This window comes from Poecilia mexicana, unplaced genomic scaffold (assembly GCF_051168715.1).
Source record: "Poecilia mexicana isolate PSO_F unplaced genomic scaffold, ASM5116871v1 scaffold_4, whole genome shotgun sequence".
Lineage (NCBI taxonomy): Eukaryota > Metazoa > Chordata > Actinopteri > Cyprinodontiformes > Poeciliidae > Poecilia > Poecilia mexicana.
In genome coordinates this window covers 23,558,038-23,583,705 of record NW_028263373.1, presented here as the reverse complement: position 1 = coordinate 23,583,705, position 25,668 = coordinate 23,558,038, and the positions used below count along the sequence as shown (strand labels likewise).

General features: G+C 38.4%; 1 protein-coding gene across 1 annotated transcript in view; it reads right to left on the bottom strand.

Moving 5' to 3' along the window:
- The window catches only part of LOC106929465 (guanine nucleotide exchange factor DBS-like), a 90,369-nt gene that overhangs the window by 41,599 nt on the left and 23,102 nt on the right, over positions 1-25,668 (bottom strand). Inside the window, exons 7-10 of the mRNA XM_088005102.1 lie at positions 17,348-17,428; positions 16,584-16,724; positions 14,065-14,157; positions 13,049-13,127 (exon numbers count right to left, since the gene is read on the bottom strand). Coding sequence (XP_087861228.1) covers positions 13,049-13,127; positions 14,065-14,157; positions 16,584-16,724; positions 17,348-17,428 — 394 coding nt within the window. The remainder of the gene's footprint in view (positions 1-13,048; positions 13,128-14,064; positions 14,158-16,583; positions 16,725-17,347; positions 17,429-25,668) is intronic.

Sequence of the window (25,668 nt, the reverse complement as noted above, 5' to 3'; positions counted from 1 at the left end):
ATCTGCTGTCTTAGCAATTAGTAATCTAAACAAAGCCATATCAGTAATTAGCGTACTGAGGCTTTAAGTCTGCAAATATTAATTCATATAAAGTCCTTTTAAATCTAGACTAAAACCCCACCTGCTTAGAGTTGCGTTTGAAAAAATTATCGATGGCACTTGACTAAATGTTTCAGTTGTTGACTCAGTTTTCTATGACTTTGTATTGTTCTATCTTTATGATGTAAAGCACTTTGAAATTCCCTGTTACAGAAATGTGATACACATAAAATTTTGATTTGAAAGATGTTAAGCAATGTTTGAATATTTACTCATGTAAGCCATTAATTCCTCTCTGTAATCTTCAAGACACATGAAGACCAGAGAGCAAGTATGTTTCCAGATTCAGACTGTGGAGCATTCTGTCTGACGTAAGCTAAAGTGGAGATAAATACAAGAAACAATCTCAACTTTCTACAAGACACCATTCTGGGGGAAGAAATCGCTGGAGATTAACTCTAAAATAAACTTTAGGCCTTAGTCAAAAGCATCGCACTGAGTGATCTGGCTTATTACCTCCCATTCCAAGCAACCAATGAGCTTGTCACAGAAATGCAGACTGTGCATGGAACTATTCGACATGCTCTAAACATTGTACTCAGCAAAAAGAATGTAACAATGTTTTATTCGGAGGTGTGTGCAGACAGTGGAGCAGAACGCAGCAACGGGCGCCTAAAATGAGCAGTCATGCTGCAAATGAGGGGAGATTTATTGTGGGGCTCATGCTCGTTCCTTCCTCCATGTTTACAGCTTGTCTCGCTTAATTCAGCCAAATCTACATAACTTTGCTATTCAAAAAATGAATCATTAGACTGTTAAGCCGGGCAATCATGGTGGGGAGTTGAACGTACAATGTATAATAAAACAGTACAGGTAATTCCATACTGCCTTTATATTGCTGGCCTTATTTGTCAGCTATTCTTCAGCTCCTACTTTAATCAAAACGCACTGGTGGAACCACTACACTGAATAAATAATATCTCATGCACAATTCCATTCTCTGTGAGGTTAGTACCCTCTGAAACTGAATTCCAACTAGAAACAGAAGTTAGGAAAGTGGCAAAATAAGTTGCATAATGCTGGGAAACCCCTCAGCTGCCTTGGTTCAGATTCTAAAACCACTTCTGTTGCTGTCAAAGTGCAAATACAGATCAGAGAGAATGGAAAAAGATTCCATCCTGTCTGTATAAAATGCAGTCTCTGCAACATGCTGCCTGTTACTCTGGATGGTTGATCCCCAGGTTTCTAAACTAGTGTTACGGAGTAAAGCTTCTTCTCATACAAGACGGAGGCTCGTATTTCTTTTACTGAACCTTTCTGTTCAGTATTTATTGAAGAGGAAAAAAACGGCGTCAGCTGAAAACGGACAACAGCTGTTCGTAACCAATAGCAATCAAAAGTCAACAAAGCAAGATAGTGACAAAACAGTAACAGATCCTTAAGCATTCTTCAAAATAAAAGACTTCCTCTATTCAAATAAATCATGTCTTGCACTGAAATATATTTCACTTCGCCTTTGTAATTATATACAATCATGTTCAATACAATTAATAATAATCATCATGTAAATTATGCTTAACATATAATTGTAAATCAGTCACTTATCATGCAAATATACTGAACAACATAAGTGTAAAAAAGTCACAACATCCTCCCGCCCGATGAACAACTGTTCATCTGTGTAGGATTTACCTTTCATTTAAGATACCTCTAAAGGGTACAATAACTGAATAGGCCTGCGTAACAAGCCACCAGTCGAAGTACGAACATTGCATGAACGTATGAGACCATCCCTGCCTGGAAAGACCTCTACAATTCTACCCATTTTCCATGTCTGTCTGGGTGTATTGTCCTCCCCCAAAAGAACTACATCTCCTACTTTAAGTAGTGTTGGAGTAGGACTGTTCACCCTGTGGGCTGATTTTAAGTCCATCAAATAATCTCTGCGCCAGCGTTTGCAAAAGCCTATCAAAAGTTTCTGTTGGTATTTCCACCTTCTACCTAGCTGTTCGCGGTTTGCAGTGAGAACCTGATTTAGGTGAGGTGAAGGAATAATCTTTGGTGGCAAGGAAGTTAAGCGTTTACCAACTAGGAAATGAGATGGGGTAAGTGGCTGGGGTTCTAATGCATCACTAGTTACATAGGACAGAGGCCTGGAGTTCAACACTGCCTCAACTTCAGTAAGAACAGTTGTGAGCTCCTCAAAGCTCAAAGATGCTTTCCCCAGTACCTTTCTTAAGCATGTTTTTACAGATCTCACAAGCCTTTCCCAGAATCCCCCCCACCAAGCTGCTCGCTCAGCGATAAACTTCCACGTGATTCCCTTGTCAGTGAAAAACTCTGTGAGTGTCGATCCTAAGATATTTTGCCATAACTCTTTTAAATCCTCGTCAGCCCTTTTGAATGTTCTAGCATTGTCAGAGTAAATGACCCTACAAAGACCTCGTTTTGCAATGAATCTCTTTAAGGCCAATAAGAAATTCTCTGTAGTCTGATCTGAGACCAACTCTAAGTGTACTGCTCTTGTCACTGCACATGTAAACAGTGCTATATATGATTTTACAGACCCGTCCTTAGTTTTAACATATAAGGGTCCAGCAAAATCTACACCAGTAACTTCAAAGGGAGGTGATTCTGTTACTCTGTCTCGAGGTAAGGGAGCAGTAATCTGTTGTGCTGCCTTAACCTTTAGTTTTTTGCAAATGTAACATTTTGAAACAATGTTTCTTACAAGCTGTCTGCCTCTCAAAATCCAATATTGTTCTCTAACTTGAGTTAATGTGTCTCTTACACCAGAATGCATCACTCTTTTGTGACATGACTGAACTAATAGTTCAGAATACTTGTGATTTGTCGGTAGTATCCAAGGGTGTTGTTCTCTGAAACTAAGATCTGAATTCTGCAGTCTTCCCCCAACACTTATTAGACCATTTTCATCTAAGAATGGTTTCAAATCTTTGATTTTAGAATCTACCTTCACATTTTGGTTTGACCTTAACTGCAATATTTCAGAACTGAAACAACTCTCTTGTGTTGACTTAATCCAGTACATTTCAGCTGCACCAAGTTCTTCTGTACTTATCTCTCCCTGAACCTTCAGATAAGATCTTGTGTTACTAACAAACCGCTTTACCCATGCAGTGATTCTTAACATGGTCTTAAGCTTGCTGTACCTTTCTAAGTTTAACAGAGGTTCAGTTTGCTCAGTGCCAGTGAACTGCACGACAGTCTCATACCCAGACCTCAGCTCTGCATTCACTTCATCCACTACATAGTCACTACAAATGTTCAGTTCCTTCTCATCCGTAGACAGTGAAGTGGGTCCCTTCCACCACAGCTGGCTCTTAATAAGGCTCCGAGCATGGTAACCCCGCGTAAGAAGGTCGGCAGGGTTCATTTTGCCAGCACAGTGGGACCAGAGTTCTGGATTTGTGAGCCCTTGTATTTCTGCCACTCTGTTGCTCACAAATGGTTTCCATCGACGTGATGAGCTGCGGATCCAGTGAAGCGTGATCATAGAGTCCGTCCACATGTTGAGCTGGTTTTTCTCCATGTTCAGTGGCTTAAGGAGGCTGTATCCTAATCTTGCTCCAATAAGTGCACCCATGAGCTCCAAGCGAGGTAATGTCATTTTCTTTAATGGTGCTACTCGTGACTTGGAGGCCACAAAACTGGTAATAGTCTCTTCTAGGTTGTTTTGTCCTTGAAGATATGCCACAGCACCGTAAGCCTTCTCACTTGCATCACAGTAGACATGCAACTTTACAGTGTGTGACTCTTTGTTAATCTCAGTGTGGTACCACCTGGGAATAGACACCAGGTGTAACAGTGGTAACTCCACACACCACTGCTCCCACTTCTCTTCTAAGTCAGTAGGTAATGGTTCATCCCAACTCAGTCCCTTTTCCCACATCTCTTGGAAAAGGCACTTTACTCGGACTGTAAAAGGAGTAAGAAACCCAATAGGGTCGAATATACGGGCTGATGTTCTTAGTACACTTCTTTTTGTATTTTCTCTGTCTTTCAAAATGTCCATTAACCCCTTTTGATCAAACACAAAATCATCGTGTTCCGGTCTCCAAACCAGTCCAAGTACTTTAAGCACATTTCCACTGGACTCTGTATCACCAGTGAGCTCTACTCCATTCTCTTTCCACATGGCTTTCAGATCAGGTGAGTTGGTAACCCATTTGCAGAGGTTCATGCTTGCCTGAGAGAGAATGTACTTTGCTGCAGTTGTCATGTGAAGAGCATCCTGCACAGTAGGTGAGCTTGAAATAAAGTCATCTACATACATAGAGTCTCTGAGAGCCTGTACTGCCCTTGGCTGTTTTCTTTCAAATTGTTTGAGATGTTTTCTGATAGTGGCAGCAAGCAAGAATGGGCTGGGAGTTACTCCAAAAACAACTCTTTTCATCCTCAGGACACGCACCTCATTTTTCCAGTCCTTAGCTAAAGGTCTGTGCATCCACAAGAACCTGACAGCATCTCTGTCCTTTTCTGCTAGTGAGATTTGAAGAAAAGCCTTAGTTATATCAGCAGTAAATGCTATCTTGTGCAATCTGAACTTTATGAGCACATCTAGCAGGTTTGGGTTCAGGTTAGGTCCAGTGTACAGACAGTCGTTGAGGGATGGACTGTTTGCCTCATGTGAGGATGCATCAAATACCACTCTAAGTTTGGTTGTGGCCTTTTCTTCTCTTATTACAGCATGATGGGGCATATAATATTTCACAGTCTGTTGATTCATTTCTGGTTTTCCATCTGCAACCTCCTCACAGATACCATTTTGAAGATAGTCTTCTATTACATCGTTGTATCTGGCAAATAAATTTACATCAGTCTTCAGCTTTCTCGTTAGATTCTCAAAGCGTTTCTTCGCTACCCTGAAGTTGTCTGGAAGCTGGTCTTTGTCACATTGCCAGGGTAACTCAACTTGGTACCTTCCGTCTTCAAATGTTGTTGTTTGTTCAAAACGTTGCATAATTTCTGAGTCCTCTGGGCTTTCTGACTGTTTATTTACAATACCCAGGGACTCCACCTCCCAGAATGCATGCAACTGATTAGACAGCTGGGTGTCTTCGTTCAAACTAATGTGCATACACGTGGTGTCTGTAACACTGGAGGTAGTCACTGGTCCCTGTAAAGCCCATCCAAAGAGGGTTTCAACTGCCACTAATGAATCTGTAACCCTTTGGACCTTTCCAGTAACAGCCTGCCAGTAGTAATCTGCTCCAATTAACATCTGCAACTCTTGTTCATTAGCACCCTCTAGTGGAAAGTCTCCAAGCTGCAGTCCTCTTTTCTTAATCTCTGCTTGAATGGGCTCAGTTGGTACCTTTATTACAGCAGTGCACACCTCGGGGGTCTCTACAGCATCTATTTCGATTTTCCGTTCAGTGTTCCACACATTTTCAAGTTGAACTCTCACTATGTTGCGTTTTTCCACTACAGGACTGGTGGAACCAAAAACATGGAGGTTTAGTGTCTCTTGCCTCACAACTTGCAGTCCTAGGGCTCGGACAATGTCTCTGTGAACAAAACTACGCTGGCTACCTCCATCTAACAGACAGCGAGATATTTTTCTCTCCTTTGGTCCTACAGCCCATGCCTTAACCGTTTGGAGCAATACTGTGTTCTGAGTATTTGTCTTCACTTTGACTGAGCTGGTCAACGAAGACAACACAGCCTCTGCATTTCCACTATTGCTGGTACTGTCGACTTCTGGTTTAGCTTCAGATTGTTCACAAACTGACAAGTGGTGTTTTCGATTGCACTGTCTGCACAAAATCTTCACTCTGCAGTATTTCGCAATATGTTTCGGGCCCAGGCAGACAAAACACCGTCCAAGCCTTTTCAGTTTCTCCCTGCGTGCACTTATTGTAAAACCAGGACAGTTCTCTGGTTTGTGGTCATTACCGTCACAAAACACACAGGTTTGTGGCACGACGCTGGCTGTGTGCAAAGCAGTCGCTGATGGAATGCTCCACTTTCTAGGTTGATCACAGGCATAGGATGGCTTACCCACATGCTTGTGTTGTGGGCTCGGGCTCTTCAATGTGTGGCCTGGTCTGGTCAGCAGAAGCGCCCGTTCTCTGCTTTGCACTTCATTTTGCAGAAACTGAATCAATTCTGGGACTTTCCATTCGTTAGTTGAGTTTTGTTGCCGTGTATAAGCAAGTGCTATGTCTTCTGGAATAAGCTGTAGCAACACTGGACATAGGAGACAGCCGTAAGTATCACTTTGCACTCCAAGAGACTCCAAGCTGCGTATCTGGATCTCACATTCATCATAAAGGTGCCTCAAAGCTGCAACATCAGATGATCTTCTCACAGGTGTCAAGTTCAGCAATTTAGACATATGAGCACTTATCACAATATCCTTCCTTCCAAAACGATTCTGGAGTAACTCTATTGCAGCATCATAGTTGACATCTGTCATTGTCAGTCCTGCAATAGTCCGAGCAGCTGCTCCACTTAGGTAAGATCTCAGGTAAGTGAACTTGTCCGTCTTACATAGTCCATCATTTCTGTGAATGGCTGATTCATACTGTGACCAGAATTCCTGCCATTGGCTTATTTCTCCATCATACTTGATTATCGTTAGTTTGGGCAGTTTAACCGTCTGTTTGGATTGTGATGAAAATGAGCCATTGTTTACGTCACTCACACGCGCTCTTAGGGTGTCTGTAGCGGTCTCCTGCAATCCAATAACGTTGGTGGTGCGAACCTTCCAAATGAGAATCCGGTCCGTGTAATCCTGTGAGTTCGTTATCTCAGTGTCCAAGTCTTCAATTGACGTTTCATCTTCTATGCTCTTGTCCAAATCCAATAAAATTTCCTCCTTAGAAGATAAAACTGCCAGGAACTCACGCAGTCTATCCATATCGGGACTCTCTTTGCCCACCTCATCCTCTAGTCGAGTTAACAGCTTCGTCGTTGCTGTTCGGATAGTCGACCGTTTCCTCTTTAACCGCTCCAGTCCTTCCGTCATGTTGGCTGCTAAACTGAGCCTTAGCTTCACTTCGTTCAGAAAAATCAAAAAAATTCTTATTCCCGGGTTTCGGCACCAAAATGTTACGGAGTAAAGCTTCTTCTCATACAAGACGGAGGCTCGTATTTCTTTTACTGAACCTTTCTGTTCAGTATTTATTGAAGAGGAAAAAAACGGCGTCAGCTGAAAACGGACAACAGCTGTTCGTAACCAATAGCAATCAAAAGTCAACAAAGCAAGATAGTGACAAAACAGTAACAGATCCTTAAGCATTCTTCAAAATAAAAGACTTCCTCTATTCAAATAAATCATGTCTTGCACTGAAATATATTTCACTTCGCCTTTGTAATTATATACAATCATGTTCAATACAATTAATAATAATCATCATGTAAATTATGCTTAACATATAATTGTAAATCAGTCACTTATCATGCAAATATACTGAACAACATAAGTGTAAAAAAGTCACAACAACTAGCCCAGCATTAATACTACTCCTTCGAGCCTTCACTGTTCATTAGAATTACTTAATGTTTCTTGAATTTAATAACTAGCCAGCTTTCTATTGGCATGTGTTCTCATGTTCAGTTGTGATGGAGACAGTTGTAAATAGCAATTTCTGATCTTAATGCAGTTATTTAAAACGCATAAGGCATATGTGTGATAAAGTGCTGAGTGTTTAATTTAAACAGTAATCATCATCATGGTTTACCGTCAGCTTTTCCTCACTTTGCTACTTTTTCCTACCACTCTCCATTTATGAATTAACTGAATTCTTTGAGGCCATTAACTTTAACCTCTTTCTGCCTTTCCTCCTCATAGAAGCTACACCTGACCTCATGTTTCTGCTACACTGTAGCTTTACACAGAAAGCTACAACTGGTTAAATTTTAAGCTAATTTTATTTTGCTCAAATTGTCATGTGAACTTTAACCGAAGTTATGAAATGTCGCAAAAATATTCAAAAAACAAAAATGTGGGTTTCCACCTACTGGTTTGGAATGAATCAACCAGGTGACACAGACTATAATTTCATCAGATGTTGACATGGCTGTAATAAACAGGAAGTCGAAATGACAAACTAGCATTGTTTGGACTTTTTGTGTCCCTGGTAGGGCAGAGACCTCTGCAGGTGGACTGGAGTATAAACTATGTCAGAATTTATTCAGCAAATGTGTTTCCATGTTTCCATTGTTTGTCTTATACACTGCTTTGGGAGGATGTCTCTTATAAATTGGAGCTTTCTAAATAAACAGAGCTGAACTATAATAAATAAAAGTATAACAATTTTTTTATGCAACTTTTTCCATGAAGATCAGACTGATGTCTTTCACTTCTCTCTCAGGTTATTTCTTCTCAGCCTTTATGTTGGGTCTTTGTGCTTCCTATCAGCCTCCGTCTCCACCCTAGAAATGTCTTTGCATTCCTCTCTCTAGCTGTCCATCTCTTTGTCTCTCTCCACATATCATTCCATAATTCCCCCATTCTTCTCTCCCCATCACTTTCAATCTGCCCTCCCTTTCATTCTCCCCCACACCAGTTTCATCCCCTTCTCTTTCTGTTTCCTCACACACTTAGTGTGAGGAAACAGAAGTGTTAATCATGCACACGCTCGCTGCACTGGGGCTCCTCAGCCTCCTGCAGCCTCGGCTCTGCAGGCTTCAAAACAGCACTGCCATACTATTAGGCAGTCTGCTCACACACAGGAACAGGGACACACACTCCACTGTGCGCACACACAAGTTGCCAGTTGCTAGAGTGTGCAGTTAACAGAGTGTGTCTTTCATGTCCACTAAGTAGAACTGTGGTCCTGCTGCAGAGAGTAGACTGAGTATGGAGAAAGTTGATTGTTACAAAACATCTTTGTATTTTTTCTTTATAACCACCACAGTAATACACCAGTTGTTAAAGCAATTTGCAAATGGATTATTGAATCAACAAAATCTTATTGTCAGCAGCAAAAAAGCCTAGCATCATTAACATCAGATATAGAAGTCCATTTATGTTATGGAAGAAAAAAATGAAACCCCAAAAGGTAGTCATAATTTTTACCTAATTTTTGGCTAAATAAAGAAAAGTTTGTAGAAGAACATTTTTATTTTCCTTCTGGGGAATAAACTATAAACATTTTATAGCCTGGAAAATAATGAACCCAGAAAGTTAAGTGACTGTAAATGTCAAGGCAAACATTAAATATTACATGTTTTATTTATTGTTGTGCAGGTAAGAGAGAAAGAATTCACAATAATGTTTTTTGGGGTATTTAATAGTGGAAAAAATAAAATGTCGACCCCTAAATACTTTCAACTTGAGGATTGTGTTCTTTGTGCAAAAAAGTTTGAACACCTCTGCCCTGAGACCAGAACACCCTGAGGGACTAAGGGGATCCATGACTAGTAGTAATAACAGAAATTAGCTGAGAAACATTTATTTCAGATGTAAAAGTAAAAGCAATACAGGAAAAAAAATACTGTAGACTGTTTATCTAATCATATTGTCAAACGGATGTCGCCCTGTTGTTTACGCTGTAATGAATCCAAGGTTGATGAGGAATGCAAGGTTCCAGCCACAGGATGGACCACCAGAACAGATCAAAATCTGTTTTGTAGAAGTCACCAGATTCTCTCGTTAAGTGACAGGAATTTACTGAATATACAAACATGTAAATATGGAAAGATATTACAACTGTACTGCCTTAAGATGATGCCTTGCAGTCATGTTAATAACTTATGGAGTTTTGCTTGAAATTATGCCAGGTATCTGAATGACACCACATCCAATCCTACGATGGCTAACTTCTCTGCAGGGTCTAAAATTCAATTAAACTTTTTATGAAATTAGATTTTATATTATTTTAAGATTGTGCAACCATCCTAAACCTCCAAAGTGAAGAGTCTATGTGACTCACATGGCAGAAGATGACGATGTTGCACTCCTGCGTTTACAAAAGAAAATCCAGTGGATGCTGAATATGCAGCAAGTTTGCATCAAATATGAAACTACTGTGCAAACAAAAGCAGGATGATTATGAATAGCTACATCAGATTTGTTGTCTGGCAGACTTGTTTCCACAATTGTGCACATTTTATCTTGCAGTTTTTTGTCTCCTCAAAGGAAAATTGTGAGGATATCACAATGAAGTAAAAAGCAGAAGCGAGGTGTCGCATGGCACAGTGGTTAGAGAGCGAGCCACCACACAACTCAACACTCATGTCCTCAGTTTCTTCACCTTCTCTCTCCCCCCTTTCTGTCAGATTGCTTGCAAATGAAGACCACTAAAGCTGAAATAATTATTATTTATTTATTTTTTTAATTGAAGTAATGGGACATGATTGTTCAGACTCATGATGATTTGGATGAATCTAGAATTTGTCCTGATTTGGAAAAAATCTGATTTGTGCTGTTCAAACTGACATTAAATTCAGATATGGATAAAACTTGAGCCACTTTAGTCTAAAGTCAATGTGACCATTATTAAATTCAATTCAGTTCAGCTTATTCATACAGCACCAATTTGAATGACACTAAAATTGGTTAAAAGTTTTCTATCTAAGGAAACCCAGCAGATTTCATCAAGTCAGATTAATTTTATTATAAATGTTTGTTTTGAGTGTAAATAAGCAAATGTTCTAAATGTTTTCCATATCACATGTTGTTTCCCAGTTCTGACAAACATGTATTTACTGAGGAGTTCTAATTTTATATTTTGCAGAAGCTCATTTGACAAAGATCCTAGGACACAGGCAAGTGCAGAGGGGAGTTAGGGGGGCTTGAGCACCTGCCCCTTTTGTTCCTTGTCCCCCAAGTGCCCTTTTGGTCCAAATTTTTTTTTGTTTGTTTGTTTTTTGGTATTATTATTTCCTAAGCCCTCTTCTGACACATAACATGTACTAAAATTATTTGGTTTGCTGTTGGTTTTTTTTGTATTTTTCAAGAAAAATAACATAACCACTCCCCCTCCCCCCATCACCTTGTTACCTTTGACCTTTTACACGTGACGCATGACGCAATTGCCTCTAGCACAGTGAGATAAGGCGGCTAACTGGAGCTCAACGTAGCGAACATTATAGATTAAAGAACCTTTTTGGTGAATTAAAAAAAACGTCTTTGGTGAATAAAGTGGAGTAGACTTGCTACTTGTCAGATGACGGAAATTGTTTCTGCTTCAGCACAGAGTAGCGGTTTAAGCAGAGAGGTAATGAAATGCAACAAACACTGACAGGCCTCTGCGTCTGCCTTTCTCTGAAGAACTACTGAGTGGGAGGAGACAGCCAGGTGAGGAAAAACTGTTCCTATCTATCGATTCAGTATTTTTATCATACAGACATTAGGCTGTTGTTGTTGCGCTATTAGCTAGCTGCTAGCTGATGACTTTGCTAGCAAAGCAAGATGACTAAAAAGCTTCTTCCCTGTATCGTTAATGATAGCAGTCATTCTTCAGTATCGCTCATGCAATAGGGGGCACATCGCCCATCCAAAACTTATCATCTCAATAGTGGATATATGTCTTCTAATTTGCTTTGCTGCATAATGTACATTGCATTTATTCTGGCGTTAGGTAAATGTATCTTGAAGGAGAATAGCACTTAAATAAAAGTCCAACAAGGATATTCATTAAGAATTAAAAATAACTCACCCTGAATTACCATGATAGATATAATGTATTTAATAAAAGTGTGTCATTAATGAAGGGGAAAAACTCAATCCAGACTTTAAGTTTAGGGTCTGGTTTGCAGAGTATGAAGTTCAATTTTTTTTCCCAATTACTTAATGAAAAAAAAAACTAACCTCAGTTAAGTAAAATAAAATTGTAATCAAAACTTTTGTAATTGTAATGATTTCTTTTTTTAAAACAAAAAGTTTTGTTTAAAAAACTTCTTTTAAAAATTAAATAACTAATTTTTGTCTCATGAACTTAAAAAGTTATTTGCCAAACATAAACTTTTATTTGCAGACATCAGAAATCTTCTGTTGTGACTTTGGGCCCTGCCCACAATGTCATGTGAGAATCGCAAGCAAAACTTTGAGTCACAAATAAAAACTTAGAAAAGGAAGCAAAGATTTCTGACATGCGCATTTAAGTTTGTTTTCAAAATAATTTTTTCACTTCATGAGACAAAAAAGTGTGACTTTAATTTAAAAAAAAGTTTTTTTAAGCAAAACTCAGTAGGCTTTTCTCATGGTAACATGCATTAACAATTCAATTTTTGCTTTTTTTTTTTGTTTGTTTGTTTTTTCTGCAGTTCCACGTTAAATTTGATGCAGCTTTGCTTTCCTGAATGGACCATCTTCATCTCCACTGCAAGTGTAGCAAACAGGCAGCTCTTTTTTTATAGATTACAGTTCACTAAAAAGTTGCATTGTGCCCTTGTTTTTTAATAGTGTAATTCTGTAAAGACAAAATATGTCTGGTGGTCTAGCTCTGATTTACATATCTTGCTAAATTGTGGGTTTGAATATTGCAATACTTTCCTATAACAAAATAGACCTGCAGAAAGAAATTACTAATAAAATATCTTACATATGCATATATGCTCTATATAGAGATTTCCCTTAGCTTTGATTGTATATATCACAATTTTGCAATTTATCATTGTTTATTAAACTCTGAAAGATGTGTGGCTTTAATATTCTGTCCTAGAATGCGGTTAGATGTGCCCTTTTTTTTTTGAGCACCTGCCCCTTTACTGGTCTCTGCACGGCCCTGCTAGGACATGTCCACTATGACAGAGTGTGGCTGTGTTAATGCTGACATAATAAACTCACACCAACACAGATCAGCTGCAGTAGACACACTGTGTAGACCACTCAAAATACTGACTTTTAAAAATTGTTTGATATGATACTGGAGTAATTTGGAGGAATTTTTGTCTTGATTGTTCAACAAAGGAACCTGTCAGTATTTACAAAAAAAATAATATAACAAGTGATTTGAAGTTGTGTAAATCGAATCTAATAAACAAAGTAGAACAGAAACATTCAAAGTAAGCCATTGTCAGTGTGTGAATGTACCTCTGCATGCTTCTAGCTGGCCTGTAAGAACTTTACGGATCTCTGATACCCACATATTCTTCACATCCATGGAGGGAGCCTTGGGTAAAAATATATACAATATGTACAATACATACAGATCAAGCACACTGGCAACAAAAACCTGGAAAAAACAAAATGTGATACATTTGTGTCTGGAAGGGAATCTGCATGGCACAACGCTGCCCTCCAGCGGAGGACTGTAGAAAAGACATGATTAAATTTTCCATACCTGCTCTTAGAAATTATTTGGTTGGCTAAATTTAAACTTGCTTCAATTTATCATGTTTTTGACACTTTTTTTTAATTTTACAATTAATTTTAATATATTTTTTTAGATCTACTGACAGCATCTAGTAGAGTAGATTTACAAGTTTTTCAAAGTAAAATTCTACTTTTAAAAATGAGAACACTGGGGAACTGAACTGTTGTGTTCTTAATTCAAAAGCCAACTTAGTGTTTGTACTTATTGTTGTGAATTAGAATAATATATGTGGGTTTATTGTTAACAAAATGCAGTAACACTCTGCGCAAGCAGCCATAGGGCATAGCTGCAGTTGTCAGTTATGAAGTTGTAATTAAAAAATGTTCATTATTCAGTTTGTGTTGTTGACTCTGAAATGAAATAGAAAAGTTTTTATAGCTCAGGGGTTTTTTCAGGGTTGTGGAGAAAGCAGGCTATTGTTTCAAAATTACTTTAATTTAGTTTTGATATAATACATGGGATCTGCTCACCTTTTTTCAAAAATATCAACCACCTATGCATTTTTTTTACTGGGCTTAGACAGGGAATGTCTTACAAATATTTATGTAAAATTGTGCATAAATTACTTCTGTTGCAAATAAAAATTGCAAGGAACCACAAATTTGGGATATTACCTTAAGTACAGTCACCAGGAGGATTTAATTTGAATCTTTTTAACCCCAGTTACACAGATAGTCAAACAAAACTTTGAACAAAAATCATAAGCAAATTTGTGCAACTCCTAACAACATACCTGGATGATGTAAACTTCTTCTCTGCCATTGTACCACACCTCAAACTTTTTGTTGTCCCCTTTGACATTTTCTGTTATCCCCACCGAGCTCATCTAGATGGCAAAACAGAGGAAAACATGAAGAATACATGAGCTGCAGTTATTCAAAACCAGCGATATTCATCAGCATTCATCACAAACATGCAGACTTCTTCATCTTTCCATTTACTCTACTTTGTAACGGGCGGTTTGGCCGTTTTGTTTATTATTGCCATGGTGCTAGAAATTTACAAGTTTGTTTATTCTCCTTCTCTAAGGAAACATGTTTTTCATATATAAAATGTTTCATATAAATTTATGCAGGTTTGAGCTAAAATAACTTGTTTGTAATAACAGCAAACCTGATGCAGACTGAAAGCAAAATCACACAGAAATCAGCTCAGAGACACCCTGTAAAATCTGCAACTGGTTTAACTGGTGAACAAGGCAACATTTAAAGCAATTGTTAAACTTTGTATGCTGGTTTCTGTGAAAGAGAAATAAACACAATCTTATGTGGTGTTTATGGCACTTTTTGCTTAAATAAAACTATGTTTTAGTTTTTACGGTGTGTCATGGTTCTGGGGCTAAATAAAAGAACATGACATCAGTATGAGGCTTGGATAATTGAAACTAGTGCAGCTACACAATCCACAACATGACTAATTATAGATTATAGAAACATGGTGAGAAACTCCAAGACAGAAGCAGAGCAGTTTCGACTGCCCACCTCCACATACTCACCATTAGATATGTCTCCCAAAAGTTGGATGCAGATAGTGATGGGAGACAGGTAGGGCTTGCATCCCAACAAAGCTAACTTAATGTTTTAATTGTTTCATGAAAGAAAAAAAGAAATGAATGTAACACTGACATTTCCTAAATGATTCCTACTGGCCTACACACATAAAGATTGTCAATATTATTAATAGCTAGAGATCTCCATGTTTCCATTCTTCAACACTTTTAGTTCTGGATCATTCCTTTAAATCAAGTCTGACAGAGCCTTTTCAATAAATCAGTTTATTCACTAAATTTAAGAAATTACATCATCACGTCATAAACACAGTATTACATTACTTACTTTACACGAGTGGGAAAGGATCACGAAGAAGTAAAGTCTTGTATAAACTTGCCTCTTTCTCAATAATTACAAAATAAATTTCATGGCTGTACACATTAAATTAACTTACCACGTAAATTGCAAGAAATTTAAATTTCCTCATTATTAACTGAAGTACATAATTTCTATTGTTTTATTATTAAGTGTTTTGAGTTGATTTATAGTTGAGCATTTTTTAATTCCTCACCCAAATTGTTCCACAACTTTACTCTATTCACATAAATGCACAGTTGTTTCAAAGTAGTATGCACACTTTATCTTAAGCCAAATAACTTTTGTAATTTAATGGGCCATAACATTTCTAGCATTAAGAATAATTAATAGTACCTTTAAATTAAGCAAGTCCTTAGTTACAAGACAATTGATTGAATAAACAGTTTATTAGTATGTTTTCTAGCATTCGCTTTACATAAATTTTCATAGTTTTCTTTTGTGTCACAGCACTTTAGTGTGACACAAAAATCACCTTAGTGTGTCACACTAAGGTTTTTTAAGTTTTGCCCCAGACAGAAACACAGTGGTATGCACTACATACGACACATAGGGGCACTGCTGCTTTCTAGTTGACCTGTGCTGTAGGTAACTACTGTTTATGCATGTGTAAATGTTATGGTCAGTAACATTTACACATATTATGGTCAATAACATTTACGCATGCATAAATGTGCAGGACTTTGTGCCCTGATGACTAGAGTTGAAAAACCCTTTCATTACTGTAATAATTTGTATCACTGAAAATAAAACTTCTTATTGTTTAAAAATATCCATCACCTAAAGTAAAATTAAAAATTGACTCTTGAGGTCTCGAGGTGCCTTCTTCTCTGGAGGAACATCTGAGGGACCACTCTCTCTGTTCGGGGGTCACATTCCTGAGAGCTTAGGGACCTCTGAGGCCTCATCTCTCCACAGCTATGTCTCAGTTAATGTCTTGGTATTCCTTTTTGTGTCACTTCTTGATTTGATTGGCTCTGGAAGTCCAACAGAATCTTTGGTAGGGCATTCTTTATCCCTATTGGCTGAGCCTCTCACATTGACTTCTTGTACATTCCATGTTTTTTTTTTCATTTGTTTTGTTTTTTTTACCAACTTGCATCTTACAATTTGTTTTTAATTGTAACGTCAAGCGAGTTTGATAAGTTTGGCATTTTAAAAACACTTGAACATTCAGTATAAAGTTCATCATTACTCCAGTCAACATGAACAGAAAACTGCTGTAATTAGCAATTATTGTAGTTTGCTAGACAGCTGTCATTGCTGCACATCTTCATAGAACAGTGGGATGTTATATTTCCAGGACACACTACTGTGCTCCAGCAATGAAATAAGAAACAAGTTTACACAACTAGTCAAATAGTTTTAGTCCACTTCTGTCTCTGACCTTTAGCGAGTGCTTAAAGCTGTATGATGGGGTCTTCTCATGTCCCTCAGTGCTCTCCTCCCGTTTCTTACAGAACAGTAGCATCTTATCATACAGGAAGAGGTGCCTCTGCATGGGCTTAAACCTGGCCAGGTCCTTCACCTGAAACCCACAAATCTGTCGGTTACTTTCTTACCATGTGTATTTTAATCATCAATGAAATTTAAGTTTTATTAGAAACAGAAAGCACGTCAGCACGCCAGACTATCTGATATAGCAGAAAACAAAAACTACATATCCATCATCATTTGCAAAATTCTGTTTTCTTAGCTGTTATAGGAACACATTGTTCTCTCATTGTTAGATCCTTCGCATTCATTTGTTTCTATCAAACTCAAATCCACAATCTGTAATTACAATTTTCTTGTATCACTCCTAGTGAAATCCTGAAAATCTTATCTGACTCGGATTAGCCTCGGTTCCTCTTGGGAGTGAGCTTAGAAGTGATAGCCTTCTCTTCCTGCATTAAAACAGTTCTACACTGAATCATTTTAGTCATGACATGCTTTTAATAAACAATCATAACCACTGATGTTATAGCAACTTTTACATGTTAGACAATTTTAACTTAAGGAAGTTTGACTCTTTTGTTAAGAGGAAGAATTTGTTGTAATTTTTAAAGTCAAACTAAAACTTGTAGACAATAATTAAAAAGAAAAAAAGGTCAGAAACAGACACAAAGCACCTTCATATTGACTGGTTCAAATTGGGGTGTTTGGGTGTACCTTGCTATGGCCTTTTTTATGGTCTGTCCACACATTAAAGGATCCCTGCATCAGCAGCTTCCCCAGTTCACTCAGGTTGCCCTGTAAATTAACAAGAAGGTTGGCAGGGTTTAGACTTGAACATAACCTTATTACAGTTTTCAAGGTCTGTAGCATCATGAATTAGTAAAATCACATGTCATCATCTAATCAAAGACATACTTGTAACATTTATTTAAACAGCTTCTGAAACAAAGACCTGGAAAGTTCAGAACTTTCCAGATGAAGTTCAGATTAAAACCCTGTCTGTTGTGGATTTTTAAAACACTTCTGAGAAATATGACCAGCTCAAGTCACCTCTTGTTTTCTTGTTATTACTCACATTTTATTTTATTACACGCATTCTAGACATGTTTTTTTATGTTTGTATGACTACTTTTTTTGGTTTATTAAAGAAATCAAAGATTAGTTGTAAAAATAGACTTTACTTGAGAAATATTTATTTTAGATGTAAAAACAATAAAGTAAAAATACATTAGGCTGTTTGGTTTTTTAGAAATTTAAATAAAATATTGTCACATGGACATTGCCATGTTGTTTATGTTGCAATGCATTTTGGGTAAACGGTGAATGCTATGTTCAACTGCATTAGTTTTGTCCAGGCAACACAGCGATGTCTAATGCTAAGCTTTTTCAATTTGAACCAGAACATGTTGAAATTCATGGGAATGTAGAAATCATAAGAGGTAATTAAAGCTCCGCGGAGCCTCAAGCGGCCCTCGCAGCCAAGCGCCGCTCAGGCCTAGCCACCGCGGATGTTCCAGCACCGCCTCCCCTCAGCACCACCTCCCCCCAGCCACCGCCTCCCCTCAGCACCACCTGCCACCAGCCACTGCCTCCCCTCAGCACCACCCACCCCACAGCCACCGCCTGCCCCAGCCACCGGCTCGCTCTCAGTTCGTATGTATATGGCGAGGGATAGCTATTTTGCCACGCCCCCATGGGTCAGTAGGCATTTACAGAGTTCATCTTCATTTCATTTTATGGCAGTCTGCAAAGCATGATACCCATATGAATTACAGAGTAAACGTAAGACATAAAGTAGAAAAAACAGGTGAATTCCTGTCGGAAGTGGGCGGGGCTAAGGTGATGTCATCAATCCACCACCTAACTGTGATGAAGGCTGGTCTATAAGAATAGTCAAAGTTTGGGACAATCGTATGCATATGGCGAGGGACAGCCATTTTGCCATGCCCCCACGCGTCAGTACTCATTGACAGAGTTCATCTTCATCTCATTTGATGTCAGTCTGCACAGGGTTGGAATCCATGACAAACCAATATGTTTTAGAGTGTAAAAGTAAGACATACAGTAGAAAAAACAGGTGACTTCCTGTCGGAAGTGGGCGGGGCTAAGGTGATGTCATCAATCGACCACCTAACTGTGATGAGGTCTGGTCTATAATGAGACATAGAAAGTCTGATGCAGCTGTCACCTTGTATGTGCATGTTATGTCACTTTTATGCTTAATGGTGAATAGTCAAAGTTTGGGACTTAGCCACGCCCACATGCTTTGACATACAAAAATTCCTGTGATAACTTCTGACCTTTAATGTCTCAACTCTCAGCTGACTGAGTTTGAAGTCTGTGTCTCGAAAGCTGTAGGAGGAGATAGATCAGATGCAACGTCTATGAAAAACAGTAAATGGCGGATTTTGATCCAAAATGGCCGACTTCCTGTTGGGTTTGCACCATGGCTCCAAGAGACTTTTTTGTAGGTCCTGACATTATACACGTGTGGACCAAGTTTCATAATTGTAGGTTAAAGCATGGCTTGGGGCTGATCATTTGAAAATGTGTAGGGGGCGCTGTAGAGAAATTAGGCCACGCCCATAAACGACTGTTATGGATTCCTGTTCGGGGATGAATAAGGATGCATCCTAGTGAGTTTGGTGCAGCTGGGCTGAACGATGTGGAATCTAGAGCCAAACGTATGGCGGCGGCGTTCCCTCTGCTTCGCCGCGCTGCCATGGCCACGCCCATTACTGAAAACTCTTGGCGCTTTAAAGCAAGTGAGACCAACATGTTATCTGTCATCCAACACAGAATCATCTTGATTAGGTCGAGAGAGCCATAGATGGAGCTTTACAAGTCCAAAAAAGGCACTTCCTGTTCTGAGGGGGCGGGGCTTAGATGACGTCAGACTATGACGACATAGGATCGTCAGGCATCCCACCAGGATCACTCATGTCAAGTTTGGTGCAGCTGGGCTCAAAATTGTGGAATCTGCAGCCAAACGTATGTACATGGCGTTACAGGTCACTTCGCCATGCCGCCACGCCCACCTGCTCCATCAAAACCAAACAGGGTTGGAATCCATGACACACCAACATGTTTTCTGTCTGTGGACACAGTTTCATGTTGATTAGGTCAAAGGGGTCAGATAGCGACCGTTCACAGTAAAACATGACACTTCCTGGTCTCAGGGGGCGTGGCCTAAGTGATGTCATCATTTGACCATTGGGTATTGTAGGGGACCCGATGATGATCAATCACTGAAAGTTTGGTGCCTCTGTGAGTTTTTTTGTAAAAGTTATAACCGTTTTCTTTTTAATGGCCAGTAGGTGAACTTTGACCCCAGGAAACTCCGCTTAGAAAAAAAAAAAAACGCAACTCTGTGATAACTTTGGATCGGCCATGCTTTATGAACGATCTGACCGAGTTTGAAGCCGATCGATCGAAATCCCTAGGAGGAGTTTGATCAAATGCGAAACCTGTAAACGTCCAAAATCGGGTCAAAATCGGAACTTCAATCCAAAATGGCCGACAATCTGTGATACTTGCACTATGAAATTAATTGTAAATTCAGAGTGTTTTGGGGAGCTCAACAAGTGTACCAAATTTCAAGTCTCTACGATAAAGTAAGTGAATAGGAAAGGGTGTTTTGAAAGTTGCTAGGTGGCGCCCTTGAGCCGTTTCTTTTGCGATTTTTCCGGGGACCTTAAAATACGTAAATTTTCACCGGACTCTATGCCCCCGCCAAGTTTGGTGAGTTTTTGAATATGATAAAGCCCCCAAAAAGCCCTCTAAAGAGGGTGGAAGAATCGTAATAATAAGAAACAGCGCGATTACAAGAGGCCTTCGCAGCGCTTAGCTGCTCGGGCCTAATAATAAGAAACAGCACGAAAACAATAGGCTCTCGCAGCGCTTAGCTGCTCGGGCCTAATAATAAACAGCAAGAAAACAATAGGCCTTTGCAGCGCTTAGCTGCTCGGGCCTAATAAATACTCAGGAAATCCAAAAAAAGCTTATTTTTATAAATTTTTATAAATCAAAAATAACTCTCTTGGTAGGCGGGAAATCCCTGAAACTTTTATCATATAGGTTAAGAAAACAACAAGCCTGCAGAACTATACATAAAATAAGAAACAGTGTAACAAAGGAAATGGAAACTAATCCCGAGAAAATCAAAAACTGATTATGAGAGAAGTCACTCAGCAAAAACTAGAGGCACTGATATTAAGTTTAGATGCAGAGAAACCATTTGATTCTGTGGGGTGGTCTTTTTTATATAAAGTGCTCTCAAAATTTGGATTTTATACAGCGATAATTGACACATTTAAATCATTATATACTAAACCAACGGCTAGAATTAAAAAAATTAGAATTAGAATTATTAGGCTAGAATTAAAATTAATGGAGATTTGACCAATTCATTAATTTTGGAAAGAGGAACGAGACAGGGGTGTTGTGCTTCGCTGCTCCTCTTTGCCTTATTTATTGAACCCATGAGTCAACTGATCAGGCAGAGGTCAGATATAAAAGGGGTTACAATGACATCTGGGGAGCAAAAACTATCCTTATTCACTGACGATTTATTGATAAGTATAACGCAGCCCACACAGACGATCCCAAAACTGATGAAGTTGCTCGAAGAGTTTAGTTTAATCTCTGGTTACAAAATTAATATAAATAAAACTCAAGTATTAACATTTAACTATGATCCACCGTCTTCAATTAAAACTATGTACAACTGGAACTGGGAGGCTGAATCTATCAAATATTTGGGTGTTTCACTGCCGAGGAACTTCTCAAAACTGATATAAATTATTGACCACTAAATTTGAAAATAAAATCAAATTTACATAGATGGAATGTTATTCCCTTTTTAAGTTTAAGCTCCCAGATAGAATCTATCAGGATGAATATCCTTCCACAGTTGCTGTACTTATTTCCATGTCTACCAGTCAGAATCCTACCTAAACAGTTCTTAGAATGGGATAGATCAATAGTGAGGTATTTGTGGCAGGTAAAAAGGCCAGAATTAAGTTTAGAACTCTACAACTAAAAAAAGAAAAGGGTGGAATGGGCCTTCCCTGTTTACAGGAATACTACTATACAGCCCAGCTAACACCTTTAGTCTGCCTGTGTTCACCATCATACACTGCAGCATGTATGATGGTGCATACATGTAAGGCACGACAATAAAAGGAATCCCAATAACAGCCCTTCTTAGTGATTATAAGCTACATGAAGAACAGCAGATCCCAGAAGACTCCATAAAAGGTAGCTTTCTCAAGTCCTGGCAGGAATTGGCTAAAATTTGCAGAATAGGAGATACATCTAAAATTATGAGGTGGTGTGCCTATGATTCAGATTTTGCACCAAATAGAATTGATTCAAATTATGGATTTCAAAAGGATTAACTACCTATTATTCATTTGCTCACAAAGGTATATTTCAGAGTTTTGAAACCTTACAGAAGGATCATGGACTAGAAAAAGATTATTTTTTTAGGTACCTGCAGGTGAGACATTATTTTAATAAAAATTTTAAAAGAGGTGCTGAGAAAAAGTGATTCAAGTTTCATGGGGGTATTTCTGACATTAATTAAGCCCAGATCAGACAGCAGAATTATCTCTAAACTATATAATGCCATACAGCTATCTAAGCATGAAAATACAGAATACATAAGAGGAAATGGGAAAAGGAAATTAAGGTAATAATCTCACAAGAAAGCTGAGAGGAAATATGTACACTGCAGTGGGCCTCGACCAGATCAAACACATGGTGGGAGTTTTGCTGGAAAAACATCACACGATTTTTTGTTACACCCATTCAGAGACGATATCAAAGAAACGGGGGAGACTTTGTGGGTCTAAGGGAGCCAACCACTTCCAATGTTTTTTGGGACTGCCAGGTAATAAAACCATATTGGGAAGAGCTCCACAAACATATTGAAAATATATTCAATGTAAACATTCCATTCAAATGTGAAACGTACCTGGGCAACCTACAATTGGACTCATGGACCAATAAAGACAAAAAACTGTTGGCTATACTACTGGCAGCCAGTAAGAAAGCCGTCACAAGGAAATGGCTAAAACCAGATCCACCCACTATTGATGAATGGATTGAAATTGTTTACCGGATTTATGCTATGGAAAAGATTTCTTTTTCCCTCCAAGTTGAAATAGGAAAATTTTGTAAGATCTGGACCAAAACCAGATCTTATAAAACCAATTAGATCTGACTTCATTTGATTATTCTTGTGAATTATGTCCTGCCTTTCATGTTCATGTGGTTTTTATTGCTCGAGTTGGTGCAATCCCCATTTTGTTCAATTTTGTTCATTTTTGTTGTCGTTCATAACAAAAATGAAATTAGTAACAGTCTGTAAAAGAAAATACCAGAAAGGCAGTACAAAATTATTTTGACTCTCCGCTTCTATCCTCATGTACGACCTTAAATGGGTAAAGCTGTAATTAACGAATGTGATGAACATCTATCTTTCTATATATAAAAAAAATAATTATAAAAAAAAATTGCTTATCCAAATGACTATGCGTTTCTATTTTTTGTAATTTAATTTTATTTCCTCTACGCCAGTGTTTTTCAACCACTGTTCTGCAGCACACTAGTGTGCCGTGGGTGATCGTCAGGTGTGCCGTGGAAATTATTCAATTTCACATATGGTACTGTATTTTCCAGACTATAAGCTGCTACTTTTTTCCTAAACTTTGAACCATGCGGATTGTAGCCCAGTGCGGCTTTTCTGTGTATTTTTCTTCAACCACCAGACGGAGAAATGTTTTCAAACTCATATGATGCAGCTTTTAAGTTGAGGGCTGTCGAGCTGCCACTACAGGAGGGAAATGGAGCCGCTGCACTTAAGCTCGGTGAACGAAACCATGGTTAGTAGTGGTTAGCAGCATAATCATGTAATTTTCTTACCACTAGATGGCAGGAGGTACAGAGCATTTTACATTAAAACAAGAGAATTAGTGATGCATGAATGTTACAGGTAGCGGTATCTAGCAAGACTGTGACGACAGTGATGGAAAAGACAGTGAAGCTCAGCAGTAGTTGGAAAAAACATGGGTCCATTTCCCACAACATGTCTGTGTGAAGTGAGCTTCTCAAGCCTGGATACTATAAAAACTGAAACCAGAGAGAGACTGAGAGATGTTGAGGAAGAGCTTTGTCTTCAATTTCTGCCAGGAAATCAGCTGTTTTCATCCAAACATGCACAGGTTTCACACTAGATGGGTAAAATATGCAGATATTGACATTTTATACATGCAAATCTTCATATTGTAACATTGAAATCTTTCCCAAATATTATTGCTTCTTTCAGAATAAGAATTATTTTCTGTATTCCAGCTTAAATAATGCTTGTGGATTAGTTTGTAAAACACTTAAGTTTTCTACAACTTCTTTAAATTTAAGACAACAGTGTTGTGGCACTGTTCAGGTGTATTTTTGAAGTGGACATGTTACGTGCAATTTGAAATAAGAAATGTAAAATGTCATAAAAATACATTTTTGTGTTTATTTGATTCCTATTCAAGACACTTTGATAAGAATGACTATATATAATATAGGTAGCTACAGAGTATCTTTGTTTGTCTCAAAAAAAGTTGAAAAACACTGCTCTACGCATCTTGTCGAGTGATCACCGTTTTTATGCGACAGAAATGTAAACAGTGGTTGGTGAAAAAACAGGAACTATTTTGAGTTTCTGTTGCCAAGTCCGATGATTTTAAGCGGCTTTGGGCTTGTTTCTTTTTCTAAAATTACTTGGAATTTTAATGATTCCTGGGTTGCGCCTTTTTGGGCAAGTTTTTGAACATCAAGTTGCTTGGAAATAAGCAGAGACTCATAATAAATCCCAGAATTTGTCTGACATCCAGTTAGTTTTATTCCATAATTTCTGTAAACTGCAAACATCGAGACTAATATGAACAGCGCAATAAATGTGAAAACAGCCACGAATGAACGAGTCCGTAAAGTTGTACAACAAAATGCCATTAATATTAGTATTAATATTAATAATATTTAGATAAGTGTCACCAATCTGTGTAGCGGGACATCTGAATTGTGGAGCCACAGCAGGAGCTCTGTGTGCTGAGCTCTGACACCAAACACAGGGCCGTAACGCAGAACCTGGAGGCTTGGGGGAAGGTTGGGGACTTTAAAATCCTTCTTAGAGTTTTCCACACAAAAACACACACACATTACTAATGTTTTATTGTAATGTTGTAACCATTAAACAATCCCCACTTCAGTTCAACCTTATAAGTGGAGACACATTGTTGATGTTACCATTATAAAATAGCTTACAATTAAGTATTAGCAAAGTTCAATGTAATTTATACAGGTGGTGCAGCATTGTTGTTAGCAGCTGCTGAAAGTAACTAAAAAAGTTACTTTAATGTAACTTAGTTATTTTAGAAATCAAGTAATCAGTAATATAACTAAGTTACTTTTTCAAGGAGTAATCAGTACTCCGATTAAAGTTATTTTTTTCAAAGTAACTATGCCATCACTGGTCGTGGTTTGCGGTTTTTGGGGGCTTGTTTTTGAACGTGAAGTTACTTAATTGGGCTCGGAAATAAGCAGAGACACATAAGAAGCCCCTGAATTTGTCTGACATCCAGTTAGTTTTAGTCAGGCTCTACCTGTCCATCATTTCCCGGATGATCCATCCCACTGTGTTAATGTCAATCTAATATATTTGCTGGGAATGATGTCGAGCTTTGCGTTGCACTCCAGAAAACTGTAAACATTGACTAATATGAACAGCGCAATAAACGTGAAAACTGCCACAAATGAACATGTCCGTAAAGTTGCGAAACTATACACCATTATAATTATTAATATGATGAAAACAGTGTCACAAGTCTGTGTAGCAGCCATCTGAATTGAGGAGCCGCAGGAGGAGCTCTGTGCAGTGCGCACTGACAGCAAATACAGGGCCGTAACGCAGAACCTGGACGCTGGAGCAGAGAGGGGGCGTTCTACAATCCTATTTAGAGTGTTCCAGACAAGAGTGGAACACA